The sequence below is a fragment of the Vulpes vulpes genome, chromosome 10, assembly GCF_048418805.1.
Source record: "Vulpes vulpes isolate BD-2025 chromosome 10, VulVul3, whole genome shotgun sequence".
Lineage (NCBI taxonomy): Eukaryota > Metazoa > Chordata > Mammalia > Carnivora > Canidae > Vulpes > Vulpes vulpes.
Genome location: NC_132789.1, coordinates 77,073,008 through 77,099,544, shown reverse-complemented (window position 1 = coordinate 77,099,544; position 26,537 = coordinate 77,073,008). Strand labels below are relative to the sequence as shown.

The following is a 26,537-nucleotide window of genomic DNA, read 5'->3' as shown; positions in this document are numbered from 1 at the left end:
TTAATCCCGATGTCTTATAATCATAGCTTATAGGAAGAGTGGGAAAGGAGGGGAGAGAGGGGCACCTGGGTGGCTCAGGGGTCTCCTGCCTTCCGCTCAGGTCATGATCCCAGGGTCTTGGGGTTGAGTTCCACATGAGGCTCCCCGCAGGGAGCCTACTTCTCCCTCTACCTGTGTCTCTGCCTCTCTCGTGAATAAATAAATAAAATCTTTAAAAGGAAAGAAAGGATGGGAGAGAAATAAATCAGAGAAGCTCTCACCCACCTGACCACCCACCACTCTTGCCTTGCCAAGCTCCTCCGGCTGAGTCCGAGACCGCAGAGAGAGGAGGAAGGGAGTGTAGAAACAAAGAAGGAAGGAAAGGGAATCCAAATGAAGGCAAGAACTAGGGAAAACATGATAGAGGGTAGACAAAGGAGGCTAGATGAGGAGAAAGAAGGAGACGAGGCGAGGCCAGGCGGGTGAGCCTGCGGTGAGGCCTCAGGAGGGCCTGCGAGCCAGAGCCGTGGTGTGGGTGGGGCTGACTCCGGGGCGCCTGCAGCTCCGCGCCTGCAGCTCCTCGTGGGCCAGCACGACGGTAGCTCGGAAACGCGGGGAGACCCGACCCCCCTTCTGGCCGAAGCGAACTTACCGTCTGCTTCCTACTTTATGGGGGTGTTCTATGAAGTGGGCTGTCCCGCCGCAAACTGGGAAGTCTCGAGGTCTCCCAGCAGGAGCCGCGGGGCCTCGCCCTTGCCCCGTGGGGCTCGCCCTCCGCGGGAACCGCGGCGAGCGAAGGCCCCCCCCCCCCCGCCCTCGTCTGCGGGTGGCCGAGGGCAGTGCCCTCCACCCTGCACGGAGAAGTGCGAGGAAGCAAGTGGAGTCGCCTGCAGCAGCCCTCAAGCCAGTCTGCAATGTTCCCACGCAGGTGGCGGGAAGGGTTGGGAGGCTTCGGGGGTGACTCGGGCCGCCCCGGGCGCGGCGGGCGGCTGTGCGCGCGCGGAACGGCGGTGGGGACGGGAGGCAGCTCCCAGGGGCGCCGCACGCAGGCCAGGCCGCAGCCGGGCTGCTCACCTAAGACCCCGTCACGGTCCTGCCCTCGGCGTTGGGCCCTTCCTTGCCCGACCCTAGGAAGTGAGACTCTTCACCTTGGAAGAAAATCCCCCGCCTCCGCCCACCGTGCCCTGCTTCGCTGGGCCCCGTAGCGCTCCCGATCCGCGTGCCCCAACCCCTGGGGAACGCGGCCCCACTCGCCCATCCTGGGCTTGTCTTCCCTGGAATGCAGGATACTAAACCCATCACTATATAGTTTTAGGGATTTTTTTTTTAATTTCTTTACTTCTTTTTATTTAAATTCCATTTGCCAACATACAGTGTAACACCCAGTGCTCATCCCATCAGGTGCCCCCCTCAGTGCCTGTCACCCAGTCACCCCATCCCCCCGCCCACCTCCCCTTCCACAACCCTTTGTTTGTTTCCCAGAGTTAGGAGTCTCTCATGTTCTGTCTCCCTCTCTGATTTTTTCCCCGCTCAGTTCCCCTGCTTGATTTATTTACTCATGAGAGACACAGAGAGGCAGAGACATAGGCAGAGGGAAAAGCAGGCTTCCTGCAGGGAGACCATAGTGGGACTGGATCCCAGGACACCCATGACCTGAGCCGAAGGCAGATGCTCAACCCCTGAGCCACCCAGGTGCCCCTGTTTTAGTTTTTTAAAACTTAAAAATAAAAGTGAATAAATAGCTTACTTTGGTCATTTGATGGTAGAAACAAAAAGGGGAAGGGAGAGGAGGAGTGGAGAAGGGAAGGGAAGAGAGAGAGAAGAGAAAAACACTATTGCTCCAAATTATTCCTGTGTTTGAAGTACTTTCAGGTCTTTAGGTAGCAAGTCTCTTCGAATATACCTAGTAAAGAAATGCATTTCAAAGCCACCTTGAAATTGCTTTCCAAACAGCCACATGTTTGCATCCGTTCTGTTGCTGCCAATAAGCTTAATTCGTTATATTGAGTGATAAATAGAAATAGAAAGTCAGGTTCATTTTCCTGTGAAAATATCTCTTACAGATGAAGTTGACGATTTGTAATCAATTATTATTTAAAAAGTGAAAACTCAGAAATTGCGTAAAACGTCTAACAACTGGTCTAGGCACATAAGATGAAATAATACCAATCAACCATTTGTCCTTACCACGACATCGAAACTGCTCTGGTCAAGGTCATGAACGGTTTTCCTGTCGCTAAATTCAATCATCCATTCTCAGTCCTCATCTTCCTGACCCTCCCTTGACACCATAGATCGTGTCTTAACCTTACGTCCCCCTTTGAGCCATGCTTTCTTCCCTTGGCCACTAGGTTCCCCAGCCCACCCCTCAACTCCCCTCCATCCCCCACTTTCTCATGTCTTCTGCTGGTTCCTGTTCATTTTCCTATGTTGGAGCATCCCCAGGGCTCAGTCATGTTCAAATCTTGATGATTTCACCTGGTGTCGTGGCTTTAACTACCACTGTGTGACATGCTGATGACTCACAAGGACACGGCTTCAGATCTGACCTATGCCCTGAATCCCAGGCTATTTCCACTGTCCACCTGATACTGCCACATAGATAGCAACAGGCGAGTGAAATTCCAAAATCAAACATGTCCAACTTCCTGATCCCTTCCTCACCAATCCTGATCCTCAGTCTTCTGCCTCTCAGTAAACGTCCCATCTTCCTTCAAAATACGTCCAGAACTCCAAGGAACTGGGATTCTTCGAATATGCCAAGGGTGTTCCCGCACCAGGGGCTTTGTACCTGCTTTTTCCTAGTCCTCAAACTCTTTGCCCAAATAGGCATCTGCCTTACACACTCACTGCCTTCCTTTCTCTGCTCAAAGTTCACTTTCTCCCTGAATACTCAGTATAACACACCAACCCCCACACTCCCTATTCCCCTTACCCTGTTTTGTTTTTTTTTTTTTTTTATGATAGTCACAGAGAGAGAGAGAGAGGCAGAGACACAGGCAGAGGGAGAAGCAGGCTCCATGCACCGGGAGCCCGATGTGGGATTCGATCCCGGGTCTCCAGGATCGCGCCCTGGGCCAAAGGCAGGCGCCGAACCGCTGCGCCACCCAGGGATCGCCCCCTTACCCTGTTTTATGTTTGTTCTTAGCATTTATCACCCTCTGACAGTCTAGGTACTGGATTTACTCATCTACCTGCTTATTTTTCGTGTCTGCTCCCCAGAGTGTAAGCTCCATAGGAACAGAGATTTGTTTTGTTAACTTCTCTTCTATCCCAGGTGCCTAGACCACTGTAGGTACTCAATAATTGAGGTGCTTATCATCAGTGCTAAATAATTACAGGATGAATGAATGAATGAATGAATGGTGGAATTTGTATTCCCATGCCAGGGCTTGGTGGGTGGCCTCCACAGGGAGTGATTGGGCCACTGTTTTGATGGGGAAACAAATGCCCAAATGTCAACAGCTATAAGCCTTTCTCTTCATGGGTTCCCACCCCTCCCCTGGGATCCCACCAATCTCCTACCCAGGGATAGAAACCTGACCCCTGGTGTTTTGGAAGTCCAGCTCACGAAGGCAGCTGAAAGTTTTCAGCATTCAGTATGCCAGCTGGTAATTTCCCTGCGTTTGGAGGATCCCTGGGTGGCTCAGCGGTTTAGCACCTGCCTTCGGCCCAGGGAATGATCCTGGAGTCCCGGATCCAGTCTCACGTCCCGCTCCCTGCATGGAGCCTACTTCTCCCTCTGCCTGGGTCTCTCTCTCTCTCTCTGTCTCTCATGAATAAAATCTTTTTAAAAAAATGAAAACATTTCTATTAAAAAAAATTCCCTGTGTTTAGTAAGGTTCATTCATCCATTCCATAAATATTAACCAAGTGACTATTAAAGCCAGGCACTGTTCTAGGTTCTTCAGATATTTAGGGGACCACAAGAGACTAAAACCTCTACTGTTTGGAGCTGATGCTGAGCTATGACAGGTGTTCCTGAGTCCAGAGATTCCCTGTCCAGGAGATAAACCTGTTCCCCACTAGGTGTGGGGGGATGCCGTTTCTTGGTTGAGCTGGTCAGGGCCAGACTCCTGATGTGCACTTCCAACAGAGTTGAAAATCTGGCAACTCTCACTTTCCACCGATCCTTGTGTGTTCAGCTCCCCTCCTCTGACATCACTGTCCCTCCTCTTTCTGTCCTCCCGAGGTACCTGGAGCTGGTGCCTTCAATTCATCAGCTTCCATGGGTGCCATAACTCAAAACAGCTTCCTCCTTTCTTCACTCAGTTCTGCTGAAGTCAGTAAAGACAGATGTGACCCCATTCGACTTCCTAAATGCAATTTTCACCTCCTTCCTTTTGTGTTTCTGTTTCCATACCTGGGGTACCTGGGAGAAATTCAGTCTTCTGGAACCTGCTTCCATCACACTCCCCAAGATACATATGCCCAGTCAGCATGGGTTCAGCCTTTCCATGTTACTCTTTGTGTAGCCAGAGAAATAGGGGAAAGAAAAGGGCCTCTAGTTCTTTTTTTTTTTAAGATTTTATTTATTCATGAGAGAGAGAGGCAAAGACACAGGCAGAGGGAGAAGCAGGCTCCATGCAGGGAGCCCGACGTGGGACCCGACCCCAGGTCTCCAGGATCACACTGAAGGCAGCACTAAACCGCTGAGCCACCCAGGCTGCCCAGGGCCTCTGGTTCTTAATCTCCCTTTAGTCTGGCAGTTGGTGAGAAGAGGACTCTCACCTGTTCATCTGCCGTTTCACCTATCCCTGTGGATGGGTCTAGACTAATCTACCAGGGCTCATTCCATCAGCTGGCTCATGCCTCGCTGAAATAACTGGGACACTCTCCTGACTTTGAGAATCACCATTGTCTAGAATTACTACAGCCAGAAGAAGCAGGGGAGAACAGATTAAAAATTAAGAATTAAGATTATATATTATATATGGCCACTAGAGTCTTGCATTTAATTTCTGCTCAGAAACACCATTTATTTATTAATAAATGCTTGGGAATAAATAGTTGAACCTTCTTTATGGGGTCACCATACAAATGAAACAATCGTGTATGGAAAGACCTTCACATAAGGTCTGGGACATAGTAATACATGAAATCTTAAGAAAAGTTCAATTCTCCTGGTCCTTCAAAGAGGTCCGTGTGGTTATTAACTCAAGTTTGAATCAGGCCAGAATCTATTCTACTCTAATGAATGGATATTTTTGTGGTCTCTCCTTGGAGGGAGCTCAAAGCTCCCTCCCAGACATAATTTGCTCCCTGTAACCTAGTTCAGGTCTTCCAGAATGCCACATTGCAGAGTCACATCACTTATGGCAACTTGGGGTTAGAGGACTCCTTCAACATGTCACGTGAGAGTTCAAGAGACCCTGAATCTAGACTCCAGCTGAGTGGCAAATGTAATTAGTATTCATTCTAGGGATCCATCCCCTTCATTCCCTGGGCACCTATGAAGTCAGGTTGGGACTATATGGCTAGTGTAGGTTGGTAGACTAGAAGCAGAAATGACAGTGTCATTTCCAAGTGAGGCAGTGAAAGGCCAGTGTGCCTCCTTCCCCTTTGCATGGTGACATCAGTGGTCATATGTTCTGAATGATGAACTACAAGATGGTGAGTAGAGAAAAAAAGAAATCCTAGATAACTGAGTGACATCTGAAACAAGCTTCCAGGCCACCTAACCAAACCCACACTTGATCAGTAACATAAGAGAAAGATCAACATTTGTTGTATTGAGCTACTGAGATTTGAGGTTTATTATCACATTATCTCTAGGGATATAAATCCGTTCACGGGAACTTGTGAAGATAAAATTAAAAGGGACTTCATTGTCCATTAATGGCAGGCTACATAATTCGGGTGAACCTTCACACTAGAAAAGCCGAACAACAATAAAAAAAATTTTTTTATGTCTACTCAACAGCATTGGAAGTGAAAAGTTACCTGGCTACCATCTGGCCATCTGGGTGAACATAAAAATCCAGAGACATGAGCCTGACATTTGAGGCTACTTTTCTCCTGGGAGCATTTGTTAATTATAACAAAGCAGTGTTTGATAGCTGAGCAGTTTGATGGCTGGGTGGAAGACAAAAGTTGGATGCTGGTACAGCACAGTAATGGGGGGTTGGGACCCTGAAGTGCTGGACTCTGGGAATAAAGTTGAATTGAAAGCAAAACAGCCTTCCTGGGCAGCCCGGGTGGCTCAGCAGTTTAGTGCTGCCTTCAGCCCAGGGCGTGATCCTGGAGACCCAGGATCGAGTCCCAAGTCAGGCTCCCTGCATGGAGCCTGCTTCTCCTGTGTCTTTGCCTCTCTCTCTCTCTCTCTCTGTCTCTCATGAATAAATAAATAAATTCTAAAAATAAAAAAAAAAAAAAGAGCCTTCCTGCTTCCTGTAGCCCAGCTTTGAGTCATCTGGGTGGCACAGAAGATCTCAGACTTTGCAACTGGAAAGTAGGCACTTGGAAAAAGCAAACAGAAACCCTTTCTGGAGAGAGAGAGAGAGAGCATTATTTTAAACCTAAAATCATTTCTACAATTTTTCTTTTTTTAAAGATTTTTTTATTGATTAATTTATTTATTTTAGAGAGAGAGCATGAGCATGAGCAGGGGGAAGGGCAGAGGGAGAGGGAGAGAGAGAATCTCAACCAGACTCCCCCCTGAGTGCAGAGCCCACCCGGCAGAGGGAGACATCATGACCCTGAGATCATGACCTGAGCTGAAACCAAGAGTCAGCCCCCTAACCAACCGAGCCACCCAGATATCCCTCTACAAACAATTTTTTTTTATTTTTTTTTATTTATGATAGTCACAGAGAGAGAGAGAGAGAGGCAGAGACACAGGCGGAGGGAGAAGCAGGCTCCATGCACCGGGAGCCCGACGTGGGACTCAATCCCGGGTCTCCAGGATCGCGCCCTGGGCCAAAGGCAGGCGCCAAACCGCTGCGCCACCCAGGGATCCCCTACAAACAATTTTTTAAATACAATTTTGGATACAGAGAAAACCAAGTACAGACCGAGATATGATAATGTAAACAAAAATCAGCAAAACCCACAGAAAATAGAAACAGAATTACATGGTCTCCAGATATTGGCACTGATTGGATTCTGAAATAATTAGCTTACTGTGTTCCAGGAAATAAAATACAGGATTGAAGATTTCAGTAGGGAACTAGAACTATTTCTTACAAGACATAGCAGAATTTTAAAAGAATCAATAAAAGTCCTCAAACTGAAAATACAATGACTGAAATTAACAACACAGTGGATGGATTCTCTTTTTTACCAGATTAGACCTTGCTGAAGAAAGAAATAAAGAACTTAAAAATAAATCAGAAGAAGAATTCCAGAATTGCAGAAAGAGGGAAAAGGCTGGAAAATATAAAAACTGTAGAAGAGATATAGCAGAGACTGTTCCACACAGTGTCCGGCATCGATTTAAGTGGACTCCGAAATTGCCCAAAAGTGGAGCAAAAGCAGTATCAGAAGAGATAACAGCTGAAATTTTTCCAAAACCAATGTAAGACATTGATCCACAGATCGAGAATAAAATTAAATAGATTTGGCAGGGAAGAGAGAAAGAAAGGATTACTTTTTTTAAAAGTCAAAGACGACTCCGAGATTTCCCGCTCCAGCAGCAGAGCGCTGGGCTTAGCAGAGCTAAGAAACAGAGAAGGAAGAACAGGTGCATTGGGGGGCAGGAGGAGGCTGAAAAAGAAACAGTACATTCCAGTTTTTACCTGTTGAACTTAACATCCATGCAGGGATGATGAATGTGCCATGATTTCTGGCATAATTTTTTTTGGTCGTGTTTAGGAGTCTCCAACACTTACATTCTTTCAAAAGGTCCAGTCAGACATTTCTTATCTCAAGAATCCAACACTCTTAGGCCTTCCCTTCCCTTCTACTGAATCTATGACTTACCTCCAAGGGTGGACCTACAAATGGAGATTTGCAGCAAAATATCCACAGACTTGAACACTCCATCTTGCCTGGTATTCAAATGTAATTATCTGTGCCATGCAACCTTTGCAAAGCCCATCACAACAAAATATGTTTTCATTGTTAACACCATGATCCAGGGCTCTATTTTTTTTTCTTTCTTTAATATTAGAAGGGCAAGTTACAGGCACCCTTTAAATGCTTTGATTTCTCAAAATGTGGGATTTCTACATAGGACATTGAGTTTAAATGGTGGAGTAAATACAACTTTGTATTGCAATCTACAATATTACCTTAAGGATTATCATGAGTTCTTTTAATAGTTACTTGACTTTATTAACAGAAGAAAAAATAAAACACTGGCTACCATAAATTTCTCTCTCTAATTTTTTTTTTTTTTTACTTAGAAAACAGCACGATTTTCACAATAAAGTCTATGGCTAATGGATGAAAAGTATATAGCTTGCTTTCTTTTCAAATGAAAAGTTGAAAGGCTGCAAGATGATAATGATGATGATGGCTCATGTTTGTTGAGCACTTTCTACATGCCAGGAACTGTTCTATGGGAATACATACATTCACTCATTAAAGAGATTTAAAGATATATGATAAAAAATTATATACCAATGACATATAGGATATTATTTACTAGAGAGTCAGGCAATTCTTTCTTTCTTTCAGAATTGTTCTTTTTTAAAAAATACACTGCAACTCTGCTGGTACAATTAGGTACCAGACATGTATATGGGAGAACTTACAAAAAAAAAAACACTCTATGATAATAAGTTACAAGCAAATCTATAATTTTTCTTTGACATTATATTTTTCTTCTGAAAGTAGAAATAAAATTTTCAAAACCAATGAACAGGGAAATAACTTTATTTTCAAACAATCCTTTACATGCCAGCTTTAAATTTTAAAATACCATTAGATTTTAAAATATATCCAGAGAGTATCCATGGTATTGCCTTATATGATCAAAGATGAATTTTTCAACATTAGCTATGGGTCTAGTTGCCACAGGTGCTTTCATACATGCTTTCATTTCATTTCCCTGCGTAATTACTATTGTGGTTTTTCCCCAGTAACATTCCAAATAAAGCCATTAGGAATACTTCAATCATAGTTGTGCACGGTTTGATCAAATTCCTAAATATCACCAGCAGAAATGGCTAAAGACATACATTTTTTAAACCAGAAGACTCTTCCAAGAGAATTTCACCTAATAAAACACATGAATCAACTTCTTAAATTACTAAATGTCCTAAAGATCTATAAGTAATCTGGGACATTATTTAACTACATTCTTGATATCATGAAGGCTCAAAATTTAGTCAAGCCCTTGCTTTCTTCTCAGCCATTCTAGACATCAGATGCCTGAAAATTTATCTATCTTACTTACCTTTTTTCCTTTTTCTTTTCTTTCTCCTTTCTTGTTTTTTGTTTTGTTTTGTTTTGTTTTGTTTTGTTTTAACATTTTACATTTTAACCTCTCTCCAAACCCAGGATCTTTTAATCCAGCCCCTTGTAAAATGGCGATGCTTTCACATCAACCCAAATGTTTCTCATCCCCCATGCTTTCCAAAATAAGATATTATCCCCAAGACAACCCTCTCCAGTGTCAGTTTTCATTATTTAAAAAAAAAAAAGTCTTCTCTACATTGAGGTGGAAAGTTCTTCCCTGAAACTGCCACCTATTTTGTACCCCTCCAATCTCAGCCCTGGCCCTTGGGCAATTCAGTATCTTGTTGCTTTAGCTTCCTTAATTGTAAAATGAAGACAAGAAACGTATGTCACAGTGGTGTGGAAATTAAGTAAGAACGCTTCTAAAGCACCTGGCACAATGCAGGGCCTCCCTGAGCAGGAGCCTTTCCTGGGAATAGGAAATGCTCTTCTGCATGGATGCCCTCAGAAATGTAGTGAGAGCTAATGTTTTCTCTGCTCCAGGCCAAATACGGACAGTTCCTTCAATTTTTCTTTGAACAGCATGGTATTATCTCCCTTATTCTTCTAGTCATTCTTTTCTGAATAAGTTCAATTCTTAAAGAATTCTTTGAGAAGAGTCAACTGCCAATCCAAAAAAATTATATATTTATCCCCATTTTTTCAACTGAGAGCAAGCTCTATGCCCGTTAAGTGTCATTGCAAGATAATATTTTTCCTTTCTTTCTCTGTTGCTGATTAGATCTCCTCTTCTCCCCTCTCCTACCTCCAGTGTTCACATATTTGACCCTCTGGCAAGCTGGGCTACAGGGAAGGCAATAAGTATGGATACTTTCTGGTTCTAAGGTAAGGAGAGATGAAAGTGCCCCTCAGACATTAGGCTGTGTCTGAAAAGCTTCCCTCTTCATTCTGGTGGGATGTCAGCTCTTCCTCATCGAGAGTCACTCCCCTCTGTCCTCTCCATTTCTTCTGGACTTCACAATTCTGGGTGGTGGCACCATAAGACATCTTCTTATTGGGGCTCGCAAAACTCTCATGGTTGAGTTCTGTCTCCTCCGCTAATTCATCCTGGTCAATAATTCCACACTTCTCCTCAGAGAGATTCTCAGGGTCAGCCCACTCCTGTTTCTCCCCGGAAGCAAAGACTCCATAGAAGATCACACCACTGTAGTGCACCAGGGCGGCTATAAGGAACACATTCTGCCATTCCTCCCGGGTCTAAACAAGGAAATAAGAGTACCAGCTAATGGGTTTTAACCAAAAATAGGGATTAACAGTTTGTTCTAGAGGCTTCCACTGGGACAAAATCTCCTGCCTACACCCAAAGGCAATGCTATACTTCTAGGGAAGGCATGTGTCAGAAGCATGCCCAGGAGCCAAGCAGAATTTGAGTGTTTAAAAAATAAAGTTAAAATTACAATGAATGTGCATTTTTTTTAATTTAGAAAAATACTTTTTAAAATAAACAATATGTAAAAATATATGCAGCACCATTCACAGGTCTTTTAAATATACAAATGGGATTTCCGTTCATATGGTAGGTTACATTAAATTTGTTTTAGGAACCCACCATTTTAAATATCAGAGGTCTCCTTCTTGTTTACCATTGGATACATAACAATATTTCAACTGTGAAAATGCTCACTCTTGACTGTCAGTAGCTTATTTATAATCTAATTTTCTGTGTAAAATACAGTAAATCAAAAAATGATGGAAATTTGGGTTTAAAGTTGGGTGAAATTAATATCTGAAATTTAGTGGTCATGATACCCATACCATCATCTCATGAACAGAGAGGGAAAACCTGGATCCTCTGCCTATAAAATCCCCAAAACCCATCTTCCTTTTCTATTAAAAAAAAGAAGAAAACTTAACTTATATATTTGTTCCAAGAAGCTGGCAGAATTTCTGGAATCATATTAGTAATAGGCAATCCAACTAAGAAAAAATTGGGTAAAAATTCCATAGAATCAAAAAATTCTTATTTGTGGAAAGCAGCATCCTGAAATCTTTTTAGTGACAGAGACTAAGAAACCATGTGGCCTGTGGTTGAACTCCGGCTAGATCTGGGATCCTCCTCTACTACTCACTCTTGTCTAAACGCACAAGGCTCCGTAATGACTGAGTGCCCTGCCTTTGTAGGTTCTCCGGTAAGGCCATTAATGTCTTGTTCATTTTCTTCACAATAAGGAAGTATAACAGAACTAATATCTCTACACTAGAACATGCTAAGTAATAGGTGGAAATGGGCTATAAAGTTTAATTACTTAGAATTATAAAACAATCTTGGGTAAATTATTTATCCTGAGTTGATCACATCAGTTTCTTCCTCGTGCCTCTAAACCGTCCCGATAATGTTCATTTCACCTCCTCCCCCATACACACTGCTTTTACTTCTCAGTTGAGGAAATGTGGAACCAAACCTCAATCAGCCCTATTACTATCAATAAACAATAGTGAAGAAGAAAAGAAGAAGAAGGAGGAGGAGGAGGGGGAGGAGGAGGAGGAGAGAAAAAAGAAGTTCAAATGACTCAGCCAAAGTCAAAGACATACACATTTACAGGATTTACAGGCTGGGGCAGAGCCTTGAGCTCTCAAGTTTGCATAGTACTTCAGTCTCTGATACTGCAACCCATAGCCCCAAAGGAGACCATTACCTTGTGCTTCGTCATCGCACCAACAATGAGGGGACAAACCATTCCAGAAAGGGTTCCCACTCCATTTGAGATCCCCATGAGAATGCTGGCATAGCGGGGAGCAATGTCCAGGTGGTTGACGTTAAAACCTACGGTGAAGCCAAAACCTCAAAATCAGAGTCCAGAACATTTTGGGCACTACACAGCTTTTCCCAACTCTCATCAATCTATTTGGTCTCCTCTACCATATGACTAATGGGTACCTCTCCCAAGGTGGCTATGTTGAGAATGGTCAGGCTTTGTCTGCGCATAGCAGAAAAACGTGCTGTGATTGATCAGCAATGGCTCCCATGAACCCTCCATGGGGGATTTATGACACCTATGCTCCTAGGTAGAACTCCAAAATAACAGTGTTTTGGGCAATACTGAAAAAAAAATTGACAGGATCACATTTACTCAGAGTAAACAACTGCACCGATTGTTTACAGTGCGATTAGAACCAAATCTGGCCTCATAATACTCTCCCCATCCCAGTCCTCAGCTCACTTCCAAAAGGCCACCAGAGGTAAGCTTATCTTGGTGGCCACATGGCCCAATGGGAAAGATACTTTTCTGATAACAAATATTTGCACAAACATTGGCAGAACTCCCGTGACCTCCACAAGACTTCCACATCCATACTTGATTTGGAGTCTGTAAAGCTGGTCTTGGATCTCACTTCCAACACTTAAGTAATTTTTAGGCCTTTGTTCTCTCCTCTAACATGGGGGCAAGATGACTACTTAAGTCATAAAGAGGGCAGCCCCGGTGGCGCAGTGGTTTAGCGCCGCCTGCAGCCCGGGGTATAATGCTGGAGTCCCGGATCGAGTCCCATGTTGGGCTTCCTGCATGGAGCCTGCTTCTCCCTCTGCCTGTGTCTCTGCCTCTCTCTCTCTCTCTCTCTCTCTGAATAAACAAATAAATAAATCTTTAAAAAAAAGTCATAAAGTTGTGAGTCGAGCCTGGGGGAATAGGGATGCCAACCAGCGCCACTACCACCACCGGGACACTGCCCGAGGCTGCCGCTGGCTCAGCGTCTCCCTCTCTGAGTATCTTCTCCAAAATGATAACTATTTATCAAGAGAGAAAAATGAATGGAATGAAGGAAGAGCAGTGAAGGCAGGGGAAGGCGCTAGGGGCTAGGCTCTGAAGGAGGAGGCCACACACACTGGGACCCAAGTCTACTAGTGTTGCTCTTGCTGGATGGACTTTCTAGAGTCAGATGGACTTGTCTCTGGCAGCTTGATTGAGATGCAAATGTGAACAAAGGATTGAAGTCTTCAGAACCTCTGCTTCTTCATCTACCAGCTGGCATAATCAGTCTTATAAAATTGTTGTAAGAATTAAGTTAAATAATGGATGTTAAGTCCATGGTACACAGAGGTGAAAACCAATACGAATGGTCCTTATGGGTGGTTATCCATCGGTCTTGTTTACCACTATCTTCCCTGAATTGGCAAAGGGTCTGGTACATGGTACGCACTTGATAAATAATTGTTTAATTACGCATTCGAGCCATTGAAATTACAGCAGGGGATTGTAGGCTTTGTTTATTCATGTTTTTGTTTCCCTTAGCCTTGCTTTTTCATTCTCTATTCTGAGCAAAGAACCTGAAAATAGGATTTAAAAAAAATTTTTTTTCCCCTAATCTGGCACATTGGTTGTTTTTCCCTACCTCTGATTCAGAGAGAATTTTGAGAAAACCTTTTCTGTAATAAATGTACCTTCTCTTTCAGATCAAAGTGTCAGACAATCAGAATATAAAACAGCTGCAAGATTAATTAATCTTACTGTTGATTTGAAAGAGATAAACACTTTATTAGAAAAGAACCCAGAGATAAGAAGCAATTAATATGATTGTTGAGTATTATATTCTGATACAAAGCCTAGGCATCTGCGTTCAGCTAAAGATAATGTGAGAAAAGATTTAGATTTCTAGCTGCACAATCCTGGTGTTTAGGAGAAAAAAATCTTTGAGAAACCAAGATACTGATAGTTTTTTGTTTTTGTTTTTGTTTTTTGTGGCAGATACAAAACAAAACAATCAAAAGCTGACAAGCTAGGAAAGTCTGTCTTCTCTCTACAGGACATTTCTCAGAGCAAATGTCATCCATCCCTCTATCTTCCTAACCGACCTGTCTCAGCTCTCTTGTTAACAGTCGTTTCCCAAATGTTCCCAGTCTTCCCCGGCATGTCTATGGTGGCAGATAGCAGATCCTGAGGAATCATCACCCCCAAGTCTATTGTTCCTCCGCAGTGCAACTACTGGTCAGGCAAAACTTTTTTCCAATCCCAGCCACTCAAGTTACATAAGCAAGTTGAGTCACCTCTCTGAGCCCTGGTATCCTCACTGGTAAAATGGATATAGCAATATCCCTCTCATTGTGTTGTCAGGAGCATTAAACAAGATCATGTCAAAAAGTCGCCAGCACTGAGGAAGTGCTTTAAAAAAAAAAAAGGTAAATAAATAAATAAAGGCAGGTGCTGTTTTTTGGTATATTGCGTTTCTCTCCTGCCAGTGGCATAATTGGTAATCCAGGAATGACATGAACCTAAATATTTCATTATCTCTGGAGACAGGATATGAATCCCTTTTGCAGCACAGAGCTACGGGGGGAAGATGTTCCTCAACATCTGCTGGAAATCAGCCGAATTGCTTTAGAATTTTTGCTGCTCAGAGTGTAGACCCCGGTAGCAGCCACCGCAGCCGTGCTGGGGAGCTCATGAGAGATGCTGAATCTCAGGCCCCGCTTGGAACCTGCTGAATCAGAATCTGCATCTTGCAAGATTGCAGGGTGGTTTGTATGTGCGTCAAAGTTTGAGAAGCCCAAGGTGAAAGTGGATAATAACTGAACAATCCAATTCACAAGAGTGAATACTTATTAGTTTGGTTGTGCTTCTCGCCCTGGGTGAAGGTTTTCAAATGCTTTATTTCTACTAGAATGTAAACTTTATGAGGACACCATCTGATTTTTTTCCCCCCGCTGTAACATCCCTCCTAGTGCAAACAGCCCCGACTTATCCTGGGAAATGCACCCGGGTGCAGAACTACCTCCAGTTCCTGGAGATCTCCCAACAATCCCATGAGGAAACCAGAGCTTGGGATTTTAGATAACTTAGCATTTTTTTCTTTTATGCAGAGCAACGAGAAGAGAGAGGCCTCAAAATCAGGCTTATGCCTCTCCAAGCCCAAGTTCTTAGCTGCATGTTTCTTTTAAAACAGACTTTTTTTCCCCCTTAATTTCACTGTTGAGCAGCTCTATTTATTTCTAAAAGACCAAGGCTTTATTTTGGGGATGGTTTAAAAAACTATCAGAGGTTCCATATCTTTCTGCCCTGGGATATTCTTACCCTGATCTCTCAGGCAGCCTAGAATAGTAGAAAGAGCAGAGGCTTAGAGCCAGCCAGACCTGCACTTTCTTCTCTAGAGAAGGAAAGCTGTGGAGAAGACAAAATCTAAAGAAGCTTTCCACTTAAAACAAAAAACTTTGAATTTTAGGACACTATGTCAAATGACTCTACCACCTGACGTTTGGGCTGATGTTAGCCGTTCTCTAGTTCAAAGTGAGGACTGAAAATGTCACAAGAGCCTCTGTGAGGTAGGGTGACCTGGTCCAGAGGCATGAACATGCCCCTTCACTTGGGACACATGCTTATGCCTCTGCCTGTGGCTCAGGGGGGTGTCTGCATTTTGTGTCTTTCTCCAAGCAGGGAAGTAGGGACAATCCCAGCTCGACTGGGCTCCCAGGCCTGGTCCTCAGCAATCTTAAAAAATCAACCCCACATTATGAAACCGTCTAGCCAGTAACCTGCTCCTTGTGAATGGTCTGGCTACTGAGGGAAAGTGAAACAATATTCCCTTCTCCTTCCTTCCTCCCAAGACTTGCTGAATCTGTAGAAAAGATGTGGAAAACCAAAGGACACATCACCTGAAATAGCAAAGCCGCTAAATCCTACAGCAAGCACCAGAAAGGAGATGGCCACCCCTTTGGTATGGGAAAAGCCAACCACCAGGAGTAAGGTTGCCTCCATGCCAAAACCTGCAAATGGAAACAGCAGGGGGGGAAAATGTTGTTTTCATGTCATTTGGCTCAGTTCATGAATTTATCAAATGAGAATCTTTTCATATTTCTACAGACCTAAGTTTCTAGTATATAACTGCTGGCACATTGCTCACAACATTACCAGGGGGTTTCATGACCACATGACTATGCTAATACCACCTAGGGGTTCCGTGAGCCTTCCAGTGTACAGGTGCACTCTGAATACTGAATGGCTCCAGCACGTTCCAAAGATGCCCCTGGGATAGGGAATCTTTATTATTAGTTGCTCCATGGGTAGTTGCCCCTGCCATTTCTAAACACTAAAACTCTCTCATGTACTGTCAAAGATCCCCCTTTGATTCTATAAGTTATGGCCTCTCACGGAAAAATAGAATGACATACATTGCCAGGAATGACCAGAAAGCTGCAGTGAATATCTGAAACAGAAAGCAGCACTTCACTTCTTTTAAAGCATAAGGCAAAAATCCCTCCCTTTCAGAAGTTTGCCAAGCTCTCAGGCCTCTTCATAAAACCATGAGATATTCGCACAGAAGTAGATCAGGACAAAAGTACTTTCTGTTCCTTTCATTCCAAATAAGTGAATCTGGTACAATAAAAAAAAAGGATGAGGAAATTATGAAGATGTTCCTTCTCACAAAACACACACACAGGCACACATACAGACACACACACACAACTTCAGTCAAGAGCAGACCCAAAGATGGTCTAAGTGCCATTTCCAGGTATATGAAATACGCTGGGAGGTGGAAGACAATGATGCCTTGTTCTGGAGACTGCTGATTCCAGACACCGCCCACCCGCTCTGTAGTTACCTCAAAGACCACATACTCATACCACACTGTTCCCCTATGTTTTACTTCTAAACAAATACCACCACCACCACATCACCCCCACCATGTTCTCTCTTCTTTAGATTAACCTACCCACCCATGTTTAGAACCTTGTGAATGGTCTGGCTACTGGAGGAAAGTGAAACTATATTCCCTTTTAGAGAATATTTAGCATCAGACTTTAGACTTTAGAGTCAGACAAGCCTGGGCTCAGATTCCATGACCAATCACTAAGTATGTGACCCTAGACATGTCGCTACACCCCTTCGATGCCTCATCCCCCAAAATGGGGCTAATACTGCAATCTTGTTGGACACTAGATTAAACAAAATTGGGAATATAAGGCATCAAATGCAGTGCCTGTTACACAAGCACAGCTCAAAAGTCGACCAAAAGTAGGGCACCTGGCTGGCTCTTGATCTTAGGGTTGCAAGTTTGAGCCCCACATTGAATATAGAGATTACTTTTTTATAAAATCTTAAAAAAAAAAAAAGTCAAACGTAGAAATCTCAGAATCATCTTGGCTACTTCTCACTCTTCCTCAGCTTTCCCACACAAATCTAGGGTATCAAATCTGACCTCTGCTTTCCCCTCTGCCACTGTCTTGTCCTGGCCCCATTACCTCTCCCCTGGCCTACCTCAGTAGCTGCTTTAATGGTCTCCCCATCTCTCCCTCCTCTGACCCATTCTCCACATCACTCTCTCCCTAAGCCACAAATCTAGTCCCTTGACCCTTGGCTTAACTTTCGTCAAGGTTCCACATTATCAGTTTGGTGCAATCAGCCTCCTCGCTGTTCCAGTCCAATCTGCACCCCCAGGCCACATAAGGCCCTCTGTTGTTGTCCCACGGATCCCTGAGCCATTTCCCACTCACAACACGGTTCCAAGCCCCTGACGTATTTCACGGGCTCTTCCTTTGCCCAGGATGCTCTTCTCCCAATACTTAGTTCTCTTTTTCTAAAGCAACCTTCCTATCCTTTAAAGTCCAGCTCAAATGCAGCCTCCTCTCAGAATCCCCCCCGCCAACCCCCCCTCCCCTGCCAGCCGCCCTTGTTCCCTGCAGTGGAGCCCATGCCTCTCCCCTCTCACTCATCTCACAGGACCTTTCAACATTGCTTCCTGAGTCTTAGTTTGTGTTTTGGTCCCCCTACAGGGTACCACGTTCAAGGCAGAGCCCAGCCAGTGTACAGCAGGCATTCAACAAATAATATTTGGTGAATTGATGCAAAGGAAAGGAAATGAGACGCAGAACCAAGACAATTAGGTTGAAACACAAGTGAAAACACTTTCCATAGACCTTGGTACGTTGCTTACCTTCTGAGCTCATTTTCCCCACACTGTCAAAGAAACATGGCAAGCACCAGTAATTCTTTTAGATGGGCATCAAAGAGAATCAGATGATGGGGCCCTGGGGTGGCTCAGTGGCTAAGCTACCAGTTCCCGGTTTCAGTTCCAGTCACCGTCTCAGGTCATAAGATGAAGCCCGGCCTCAGGCTCCGTGCTGGGCATGCAGCCTGCTTAACACTCTCTGTCCCTCTGCCCAGCCCCCATACTCCCTAAATGGATGGATGATAGATAGATAGATAATAAATAGATGATAGATAATGGATAGATAATAGATAGATAGATAATGGGTAGATAGATAGATGATAGATAAAAAATAAGATCTTCTTTAAAAAATCTTTTAAAGAGAATCAGATGAAACGAAAACAGTAGTGCTTATCCACTGTGGGCTTTATACCACATCTACTCGTTAATCAATTTTGTTTCGACGTTTTAAGTCATATATATAAGGAAAAATTGCTAGTGTTTTATATACAAACTGTATGTACTTAAGACTCAACCTGTCTTAAATATCAAGGCATCTGGCTGAAACCTCTTTTATCTTAATACTCTAGGCAAAAGTTTACCAAAGAATTAACTCCTCCAAAGAATTAGAACAGAGATATTGTGAAGAATAAAACTTACAAATGATACACTGGTTCATCTGTAAGGGATGGGGGGGATGATCTTTGCCAAATAGTAGATTTCCAAAGGGAGAAAAAAAAATTAAGAGTCTAAATGGTTCTTACCAACAGCGAAAAATGCTACAGATAGGACTGTATGCTTTAGGAGCTTGAGAATAAAATGTGAACCTCAGAGGTGATCAAAAAACCTTGGACGTGAACCTCTTTGGAGCTGACAAGAGAAACAGAACTAGGATTTAAAGGTCTGAGAAAAATGTTCATCTCATATTAAAACAATCTAAAGTTCACACAGGCAACCAATTCAGCCAGACGAGACTTTTTTCTCCCAGTCTCACTTTACACATACTACAGAAGGAAGTACAAGGATTTGACATCTGGTTTTGAGGATCTTGGAGATGTGCCCTGATCGAGAATGAACTAGAACAGAGCTTCATGTCTTAGGTGATCTGTTTTCTTTAAACGATTCTAGCAGCAAACATCCCTATGGAAAGAAAAGAAAGGTGACAGACTCCAGGAAATGTGTGATCCTTCTCCGACAAAAAATGTCCTCTATATTTCTTCTCAGAGAACATGAAACCAACTAAATTCTCCAGAAGATCATGCAAGTGTTTGTTTTGTCCAAATCAATCTGGCTTACTTGGTGATGGCACAAAACTCTCTCTTCACGTATTCATCTCTAGTCTAGCATCTTTGTATATAAGCAGAATAGAACAACCATTTTTTAAAACATACAATGTGGAACTCATTGGTCCTGCTATTACAAAATATAAAATGACATAAAAAGACGTGTGAAGAGGTTTGTGGTTTGGTTTTTGTTGATGATGCTATTTTGTGTGTTTGTTTTTTAAAGATGAGGCAGATGCTAGGGAGATTCTGTATTTGCATTCTAGTGTCTAAAACAAAAAAAAAATTTATTCTCAAAAGTTACTTCATTAGTATTTCAAAATTGTTGAGAATTCTCACCACCACCACCACCCAACACCAACACTATCGATTATGGAGGAATGATGGCTGAAGTGATCGGGGCAAAATTAAACAGAGCAAGATAGTCCTATAAAATAGATTCGGAGTCCTCAAGGCATGTGGCTTGAGATGCAGTTGTGCAAGTGGGGTTGAAATCCAGAATTTTCTTTCAACTTCGAGGTTAAGAGGTTGCATAATTTTGACCATGGGTACATTTGAATAGCATATAGTTATTGAATGCTTCCTTAGAAAACTTCTGTTTTGTCAGTGTCTTAAACACAGAAGAGGAAAAAGGCATTGACATATGTTGAGAACCTTCTATAGGTTGAACCCATGCTAGGTGTATTTGTACATCATCCCATTTAACATTCATAACCATCATTGGAAGTAAATACTATTATTCAGATTTTAAAGAAGAAAGTTAGGTTTGGAGAATTTAGAAATCCCTCCCACTCTCTCTACTTCCGTTGGTGAGTTCAACTCACCATATTCTCTTGACAGAATAAATGAAATAGCTTCCTAGCTGGTCTCCCTTCTTTTACTCTTATGTTCTATCTTCTACTCTTCAGATTTAAAAACATAAATCAAATCATGTCACTTTCTCTGCTTTAAACCCTCTATTTGCTTCCCTGGGCATTCCAAATAAAATCCAAGCTCTGTGCACATCTATGAAGCCTCCCAAGATCTGGCCCTAGTCGAGCATCCTGGTCCCATCTCCTGTCGCTCTCTACCTCACTCCTTAAGCTCCACCCATTCTGACTTTCCTTCCTTCTGCTCTAACATGCCACATTCATGCCTGCCTTGAGGCTATTGCTCATGCTACTCTCTCTGCCTAAAACACTTTCCTGCAAGAACTATAATAAAGCAGGACGTGATGAGTTACCAACCAAGTATATGTACAGGAAGGAGCAGTCACTGGAGGTTGAGGTGGACTTCACAGGAGGGAAGATGAACCCATGTGGAAGGACATGTGGCGAGGACTAGGGTGAGAAGTGAAGGTGAGCTGAACTCACAGTAAAGAGCAAGGGAGTGAGCAAAGTCAGAGATGGAAAGAAATACTCAGGGCCTGGTATGGAGGGGACTATTCAGCTGGGCCAGAATGTGATCATCGGAGGAGAGGAATTTGGCTCCTGTATTAGTTTCTGATTGTTGTTGTAACAAATTTTCAAAAATTTGGTGGCTTGAAATAATACAGACTTAACAATCATACAGTGCTGGACATCAGAAGTCCAAAATGGATCCTAGAGAGCTAAAATCAGGATGTTAGCAGTGCTGTGCTCCTTCTGGACACTCTAGGGAAACCCCATTCTTTTCCAACCTCTAGAGCCTGTCTACATTCCTGGCTTGTGGCTGTATTACACTGACGTTTGCCTCTATCATCCTAGCTCCTCTGACTGAGCTTCCGGCCTCCTCTTACAAGGAACGTCGTGATTACACTGGATCCATCCAGATAATCCAAGATAATCTCCCCATCTCGGGATCCTTGATTTAATCACATCTGCAAAGTTCCTTTTGTCATGTAGGTAAACATAACCACAAATTCTGGGAATCAGAACATGAACATTTGGTGGGGGCAGGGAGCATTATTCTGTCTACCTTGGCTACCACAAATGCAGTGCCACAGAGCTTCACCTCTCCCCCACCAGGGAGCTTCACCCCTCACCCACCTCTCACCCACTGCCAACCTTCAGTCTCCTATAAAAAAGTTCACGTTAATGGCATAGCCAACCATTTCTGCCTGGGGCCAGCAGTCAAACTGAGGGGAGATCTGATGCCCACAGACTATTCCCAAACTCCTTGGTCAGATTTTATACACAGAAAGCATCCAATAAATGCTAAATTTAAAACACAAACACAAAAAGGGATAAGGAAAAAGTGGAAGATTTTTTAAAAGGTGAACAATCATAAACATTGCGGGGGTTCAGAATTACTTTTCCTTACCTCTTTTGGAAAATCACATGGCTTTTACTTTGTCTTTGCAAAATCAAAACATAAAGCAGGAACTCAGTGAAAGTAGAAAAGAGAATGAGGTGTGTTTGTGTGTGTGCCTACCCATACACCAGCATATGCTGAGAGGAAAGAAGACCATTCAGAGGAAATGTCTTTCTTGGGTTTCTTACCAAAACCTGTATGTGTAGAAAGGGAAGGTGATAAGGGAAAATATCTACATAAGCAAAGGATTATGTGACTGGGAGAATGTATGGGAAGGATACACAATAAACATATGTCACAGGAAATTGGCTTTGGCCTAGAGCAGATGAAAGAAGCATTTCTGGGAGATGTGTACAGATTTGCCAGCTAAGTTGTCCTATCTCAGGCTGCACAAGTTTTGACTGAATGGCCAGTTGGTGGGGGTGTGATGGACACTCAAGTATCTGCCAGAGGATGGACTTTGAAAGAGAGAAATAGAGAGAGATCGAGAAATAGAGAGAGAGAGCAAGCTGGGGAGGGACAGAGGATGAGGGAAAGGGAGAGAAGCAGACTGCCCGCTGATCATGGAGCCAACACTGGGCTCAACCTCACAACCCTGAGAGCATGACCTGAGCCAAAATCAAGAGTCGGACGCTCAATTGAGCCACCCAGGTGCCCCAAGATCCTTGTAATGGTTCGGCATAACCTCAAAAACATGCTCTGCAACTCAGTTTCACCTCATTCTCTAAAGGCTGCCTAAGCCACCAATGAAATCCATAGTACCTCCACAGTTCATGATTTTTCTGACAGCCGTTGTGGTCAAAATGTTTCTGCTTCTTAAATAATCAGCCAACTGTCCTCCAATAGGCACAATGATAGTCATAACCATGTGTGGGACTGCTGACAGGAGGCCCACCTGGAATGAATAAAGAACAATGAGCTATTTCTAGCTGCTTTGGAGAGATTCACTTCCCTAATTCCCTGCCCCCCCCCCAAACCAAGTTTAATTATCTAATTACCTGGCACTCAGATAGTCCTGAATTTTAAAATAAACAATGAATGAGTGAATAATTTTAAGTACCAGATTGGAAGCTCCTTGAGGGTAGACCCAACTGGTATTCATCTGCCATTCATCCCCAGCACCTGCCATAACACCTGGCACAGGATAGTCAAATACTGGGCACAGAGTGAGCCTTGACTGATGGCAAGCACTGTGACTTGCCTCTGCTAGCTCTCCACGGTCACTTCAGACAGTACCGGGAGCTATGCACACATCGACCTCTACGGCCGCTGTTCTTTCCCTTGTAGAAAGGAGGTCATGTCTTTCATGATGATGGTTTATGCTTCACCAGCTACATCTTTCCTTCCTGAAATATTGGCAATGGCTGAGGATATTGAAAGAGGTTCTTTCTAAACCATACAAGGCAATGGTTTTTAATGCTACAACTACCATTACAGAAAAATGGGTGGTCTGCAAAATGAGCTTTAAGGCCCTTACTTCTACTCACCGAGTAATTTATAGGGGGGGTAAACCCCACAAAAACATCTTACCTGGAAATCTTTGTATCCTTACCTCATATGCAGTCGTTGAGTTTAGCTTCAAAACTACTTTGAGCTCAGATAGAACATACATCTTTAAAAGCAGCTTAATACAGCCTGATCCTTATGAAGAAGATATTAAATAGCTATGTATACTGTGCCTAGGATGTAAAACCTGTCTGACTTCTAGGGTATTTGATGTCACAGGAGCATTATGAATTTTGATCAGCAATTTAATTATTTTATCACACAAAGATTTTCTCAGTAGAAGCAAGAGATTTAAAGTTCAAGAATATTTGAAGCGTCTCTGTGTTTACCTTACTTATTGCAAATCCAAAGACCTCTTCAAAATAAGCAGGCTGACTTATTAACAGCAAATAAAAAGTCCAGCTTCTGCAAAAATTTGCCACAATGATTGCATAAACCGGCAATGACGTGAAAAATCTTTTCCACGGTGTGTTAAATTTCTAGAGAGTAAAAATACCATGAGAAATTTAGTAACTATATTGACATGTAATTTTTCTTAAGAGGACAACACAATCACTAAGAGAAAGAGAAAGAGATAAGTCTTGGTCTTTCCATCTGTACTTACACTGAGGCTAACCACATTGGCTCCTTCTCCTATACTTGTCTCTATGTATGTCCTCTCCTCACTGGATATTGTTGGGTGAGCAGCTGGGCACTCATAGGCCTGCAATAGCCAGAATGTGTACCAAATAATCCCAAAAATGCCTGCAGTACAAAACAAGAGGCTTACAGTTATGGTTTCCTTGTCTTCTGTCTCTAAATATTCCAATTCTCAAAATATTCCCACATGGCACAATGTTCATTTAGGAGAAACTATTTTGTTGCTTTGCTTGTTGTTGTTGTTAACTGGTATTTAAAGAAAGACAATATTGTTCTCACTAAGGAACTCTACTTTAATATAAGCATTGAAAGAATCTTAAGCAGACAAGTATTCCATTTATATGATACATTTGTTTTAATAACCTCTATTTTCATAGAGTAAATTCTTAGCCAACCCCATTATATAGTGAAATACCAACTCTATGAGTCATCCATGGGAACTCATGAAGTCAACTTACTCACCATAAATATAAAAGACAGAGGCCCATCCAATGTACTGTACCAACACCCCAGCCAGAGGCATGGCAATCACTGCCCCTGCATAGGAGCCTAGAACAAGAAAACATGGAGGAAACTGAACAACTGCCACACAGGCCCCTTCAACCTATCTAGAGTTCCTGTTGTGGAAATGAAGATGGATCAAACTGAGCAAGAGCCAGAATGCCTCCGTGCAGAGGGACACACTCCCAGTGTACCTTAAAATAGCGCTTCCAGGAGAGAAAGGTCACTGGGTACCCTTTGACTTTATCCAGGTACCATGGAAGGATTGGGCAAAGATGACTCAGGCACAGTAATTTTGAATTACATGAAAGAATAGAAAAAACAGATCAGAAAAAAAAATCTAACAGAGATTTGAAAAATTCAACCAGGTACAATACCATGGGCTGAAGATAGGAAGCAAAGGAGCACGTGGATCTGCCTTTCAGAGCTCACGGTTCAGAAGAATGATCACCTCAGTCTTTAAATGAGCGACTTCAAACTATTAAGAAATCATACTTTTTCGAGTCTTGGTTTCTTTTAAAAAATCAGGAAACAGTTCTATTCGAGGATGGCAGAATGAACAGGAAGGCTGCTCTCCATCTACCCCCAGAATGGGCCCAATTTGAAGTTTATTTCTTTGTAAACACCTAACCTTGTAAACACTTTACCTACAGGTGGATATTTATCTAGTCTAGACGAGATCACGAATGCTAGAGGCAGTGGCCTGGTTTCCACTGTCCCCTACAGCTCCATGATAATCTGCTGTAGAAACACGAGTCCTAAAAACTTCCCATCAATATTCATTGGATTCCCCCCAAAAAAAATTATTACCTGAAATTTGCTTTGGGCTGTGAATGAAAAAAAATCTTGCTCAGAAAAAGTGAGCAGCAGCAACAGGAAATTCTGCACCTTAAATCTCAGTGCTAAGGAAGACCATCAAGAAATGGGAGTAAGGGGATCTTCTAGAGAAAGAGATTAATCCTATCTTTCCAAGCTGGGCCTGACTGGCCAGGAAAGGCACAACCTGGGAATCCTAAATTTGAACATCATGACCCCTGAGGGAGTCTCTCAGTCACTTAGAGTCATTATCCTCAGATAGAAGATGAGAATGAAATCTCTATCTCCCAGAGATATTTTTGAGACTCAAATAAACTTTGTCCACAAAGATGTTCTGTAAGCTGTAATTAGTTCCGCACAAACCCCAACTATCATGAGACTATAATGTACAGCATGACAATGCATTTTTTTCAGCCTCAGACTTCCTCAAACCAGTAAGACAAGCATTCCAAGGCATTTTGTTTAGAAAGAGCTTCAGGCTTGACTCTGCTGTGGGTGGAAAGAAGGTGGTCTTCCCTGGGCCAAATTTCTAGGACGTGAGGGGTAGGAGAATGCCAGGGACAGGGAGGATCAGGAGATAAATCCACCACCTAGGATGCATTGGGGGCTTTCGGTGTGGCCACTACTGTGTTGAGGATTCTAAACCTATGATTTTATTTAACCCTTATTTCAACTCCTTGGCATTGGTACCAATGTCACTTCCCTATCTATCACTTCCCTTTAAAAACAGTTGGTCTTGTTACTTTGAGTCATCTCCATTGTTGTATACTTTTAAGTCACTCTTGAATCCATTGAAATGCTTTATGGAGACCTTAGGTTTCTGGCACCTTGTCTATGATGTTTCTTTTGTAATTGGAATAACTAACAGCTTGGTCATCCTGCCTCAAGCTTTCACCGCTAAATAAAGTCTATTGAACTGAAAAAAAAAAAAAAAAACAAGGCTGGGGGAGGGGAGGTAAGTTGCCAGAGGGCATACGGGTGTGAATGGCAGGAACCAAGTCTGTAGGAATCCAAAGCCTTTTTCCATAACTACTGCATAATGTGATCCTGCCTCCTCTACCCAAAAAAAGCCCCTTAATTCTTCATAGTAAGAATTCTCTCATTGAGGAAATTTTATACTTGAAACTGAACTTCCCTGTCTAGTAGACAAACTCTTCATCCTCCTTCTAGACATGGCTGACTGTAATCTCCTGTCACACCCACAGCCCCTGAGCATACCTCAGTGGGGTGTGCCACCCACAGGGCCCTGGGGGAGCTGATTGCACCTTGATCCCTCTGTAGGCA

At 43.0% G+C, this 26,537-nt stretch overlaps 2 protein-coding genes across 3 annotated transcripts in view; both read right to left on the bottom strand.

The window, feature by feature from the left end:
* The window catches only part of NR1H4 (nuclear receptor subfamily 1 group H member 4), a 112,008-nt gene extending 111,023 nt beyond the window's left edge, over nucleotides 1-985 (bottom strand). Inside the window, exon 1 of one of the 2 annotated variants that reach the window (XM_072724680.1) lies at nucleotides 632-985. The gene's annotated coding sequence lies outside the window, so the exon portion shown is untranslated. The remainder of the gene's footprint in view (nucleotides 1-631) is intronic. The other variant, XM_072724679.1, reaches the window with a different exon arrangement.
* A 7,793-nt stretch (nucleotides 986-8,778) lies between these two features.
* SLC17A8 (solute carrier family 17 member 8) overlaps nucleotides 8,779-26,537 on the bottom strand; it is a 44,915-nt gene continuing 27,156 nt past the window's right edge. The window contains exons 6-12 of the mRNA XM_026013078.2: nucleotides 24,399-24,485; nucleotides 23,902-24,041; nucleotides 23,627-23,776; nucleotides 22,554-22,686; nucleotides 15,965-16,075; nucleotides 12,018-12,145; nucleotides 8,779-10,578 (exon numbers count right to left, since the gene is read on the bottom strand). Of these exons, the coding sequence (XP_025868863.1) occupies nucleotides 10,237-10,578; nucleotides 12,018-12,145; nucleotides 15,965-16,075; nucleotides 22,554-22,686; nucleotides 23,627-23,776; nucleotides 23,902-24,041; nucleotides 24,399-24,485 (1,091 nt within the window). The 3' untranslated portion in view covers nucleotides 8,779-10,236. The remainder of the gene's footprint in view (nucleotides 10,579-12,017; nucleotides 12,146-15,964; nucleotides 16,076-22,553; nucleotides 22,687-23,626; nucleotides 23,777-23,901; nucleotides 24,042-24,398; nucleotides 24,486-26,537) is intronic.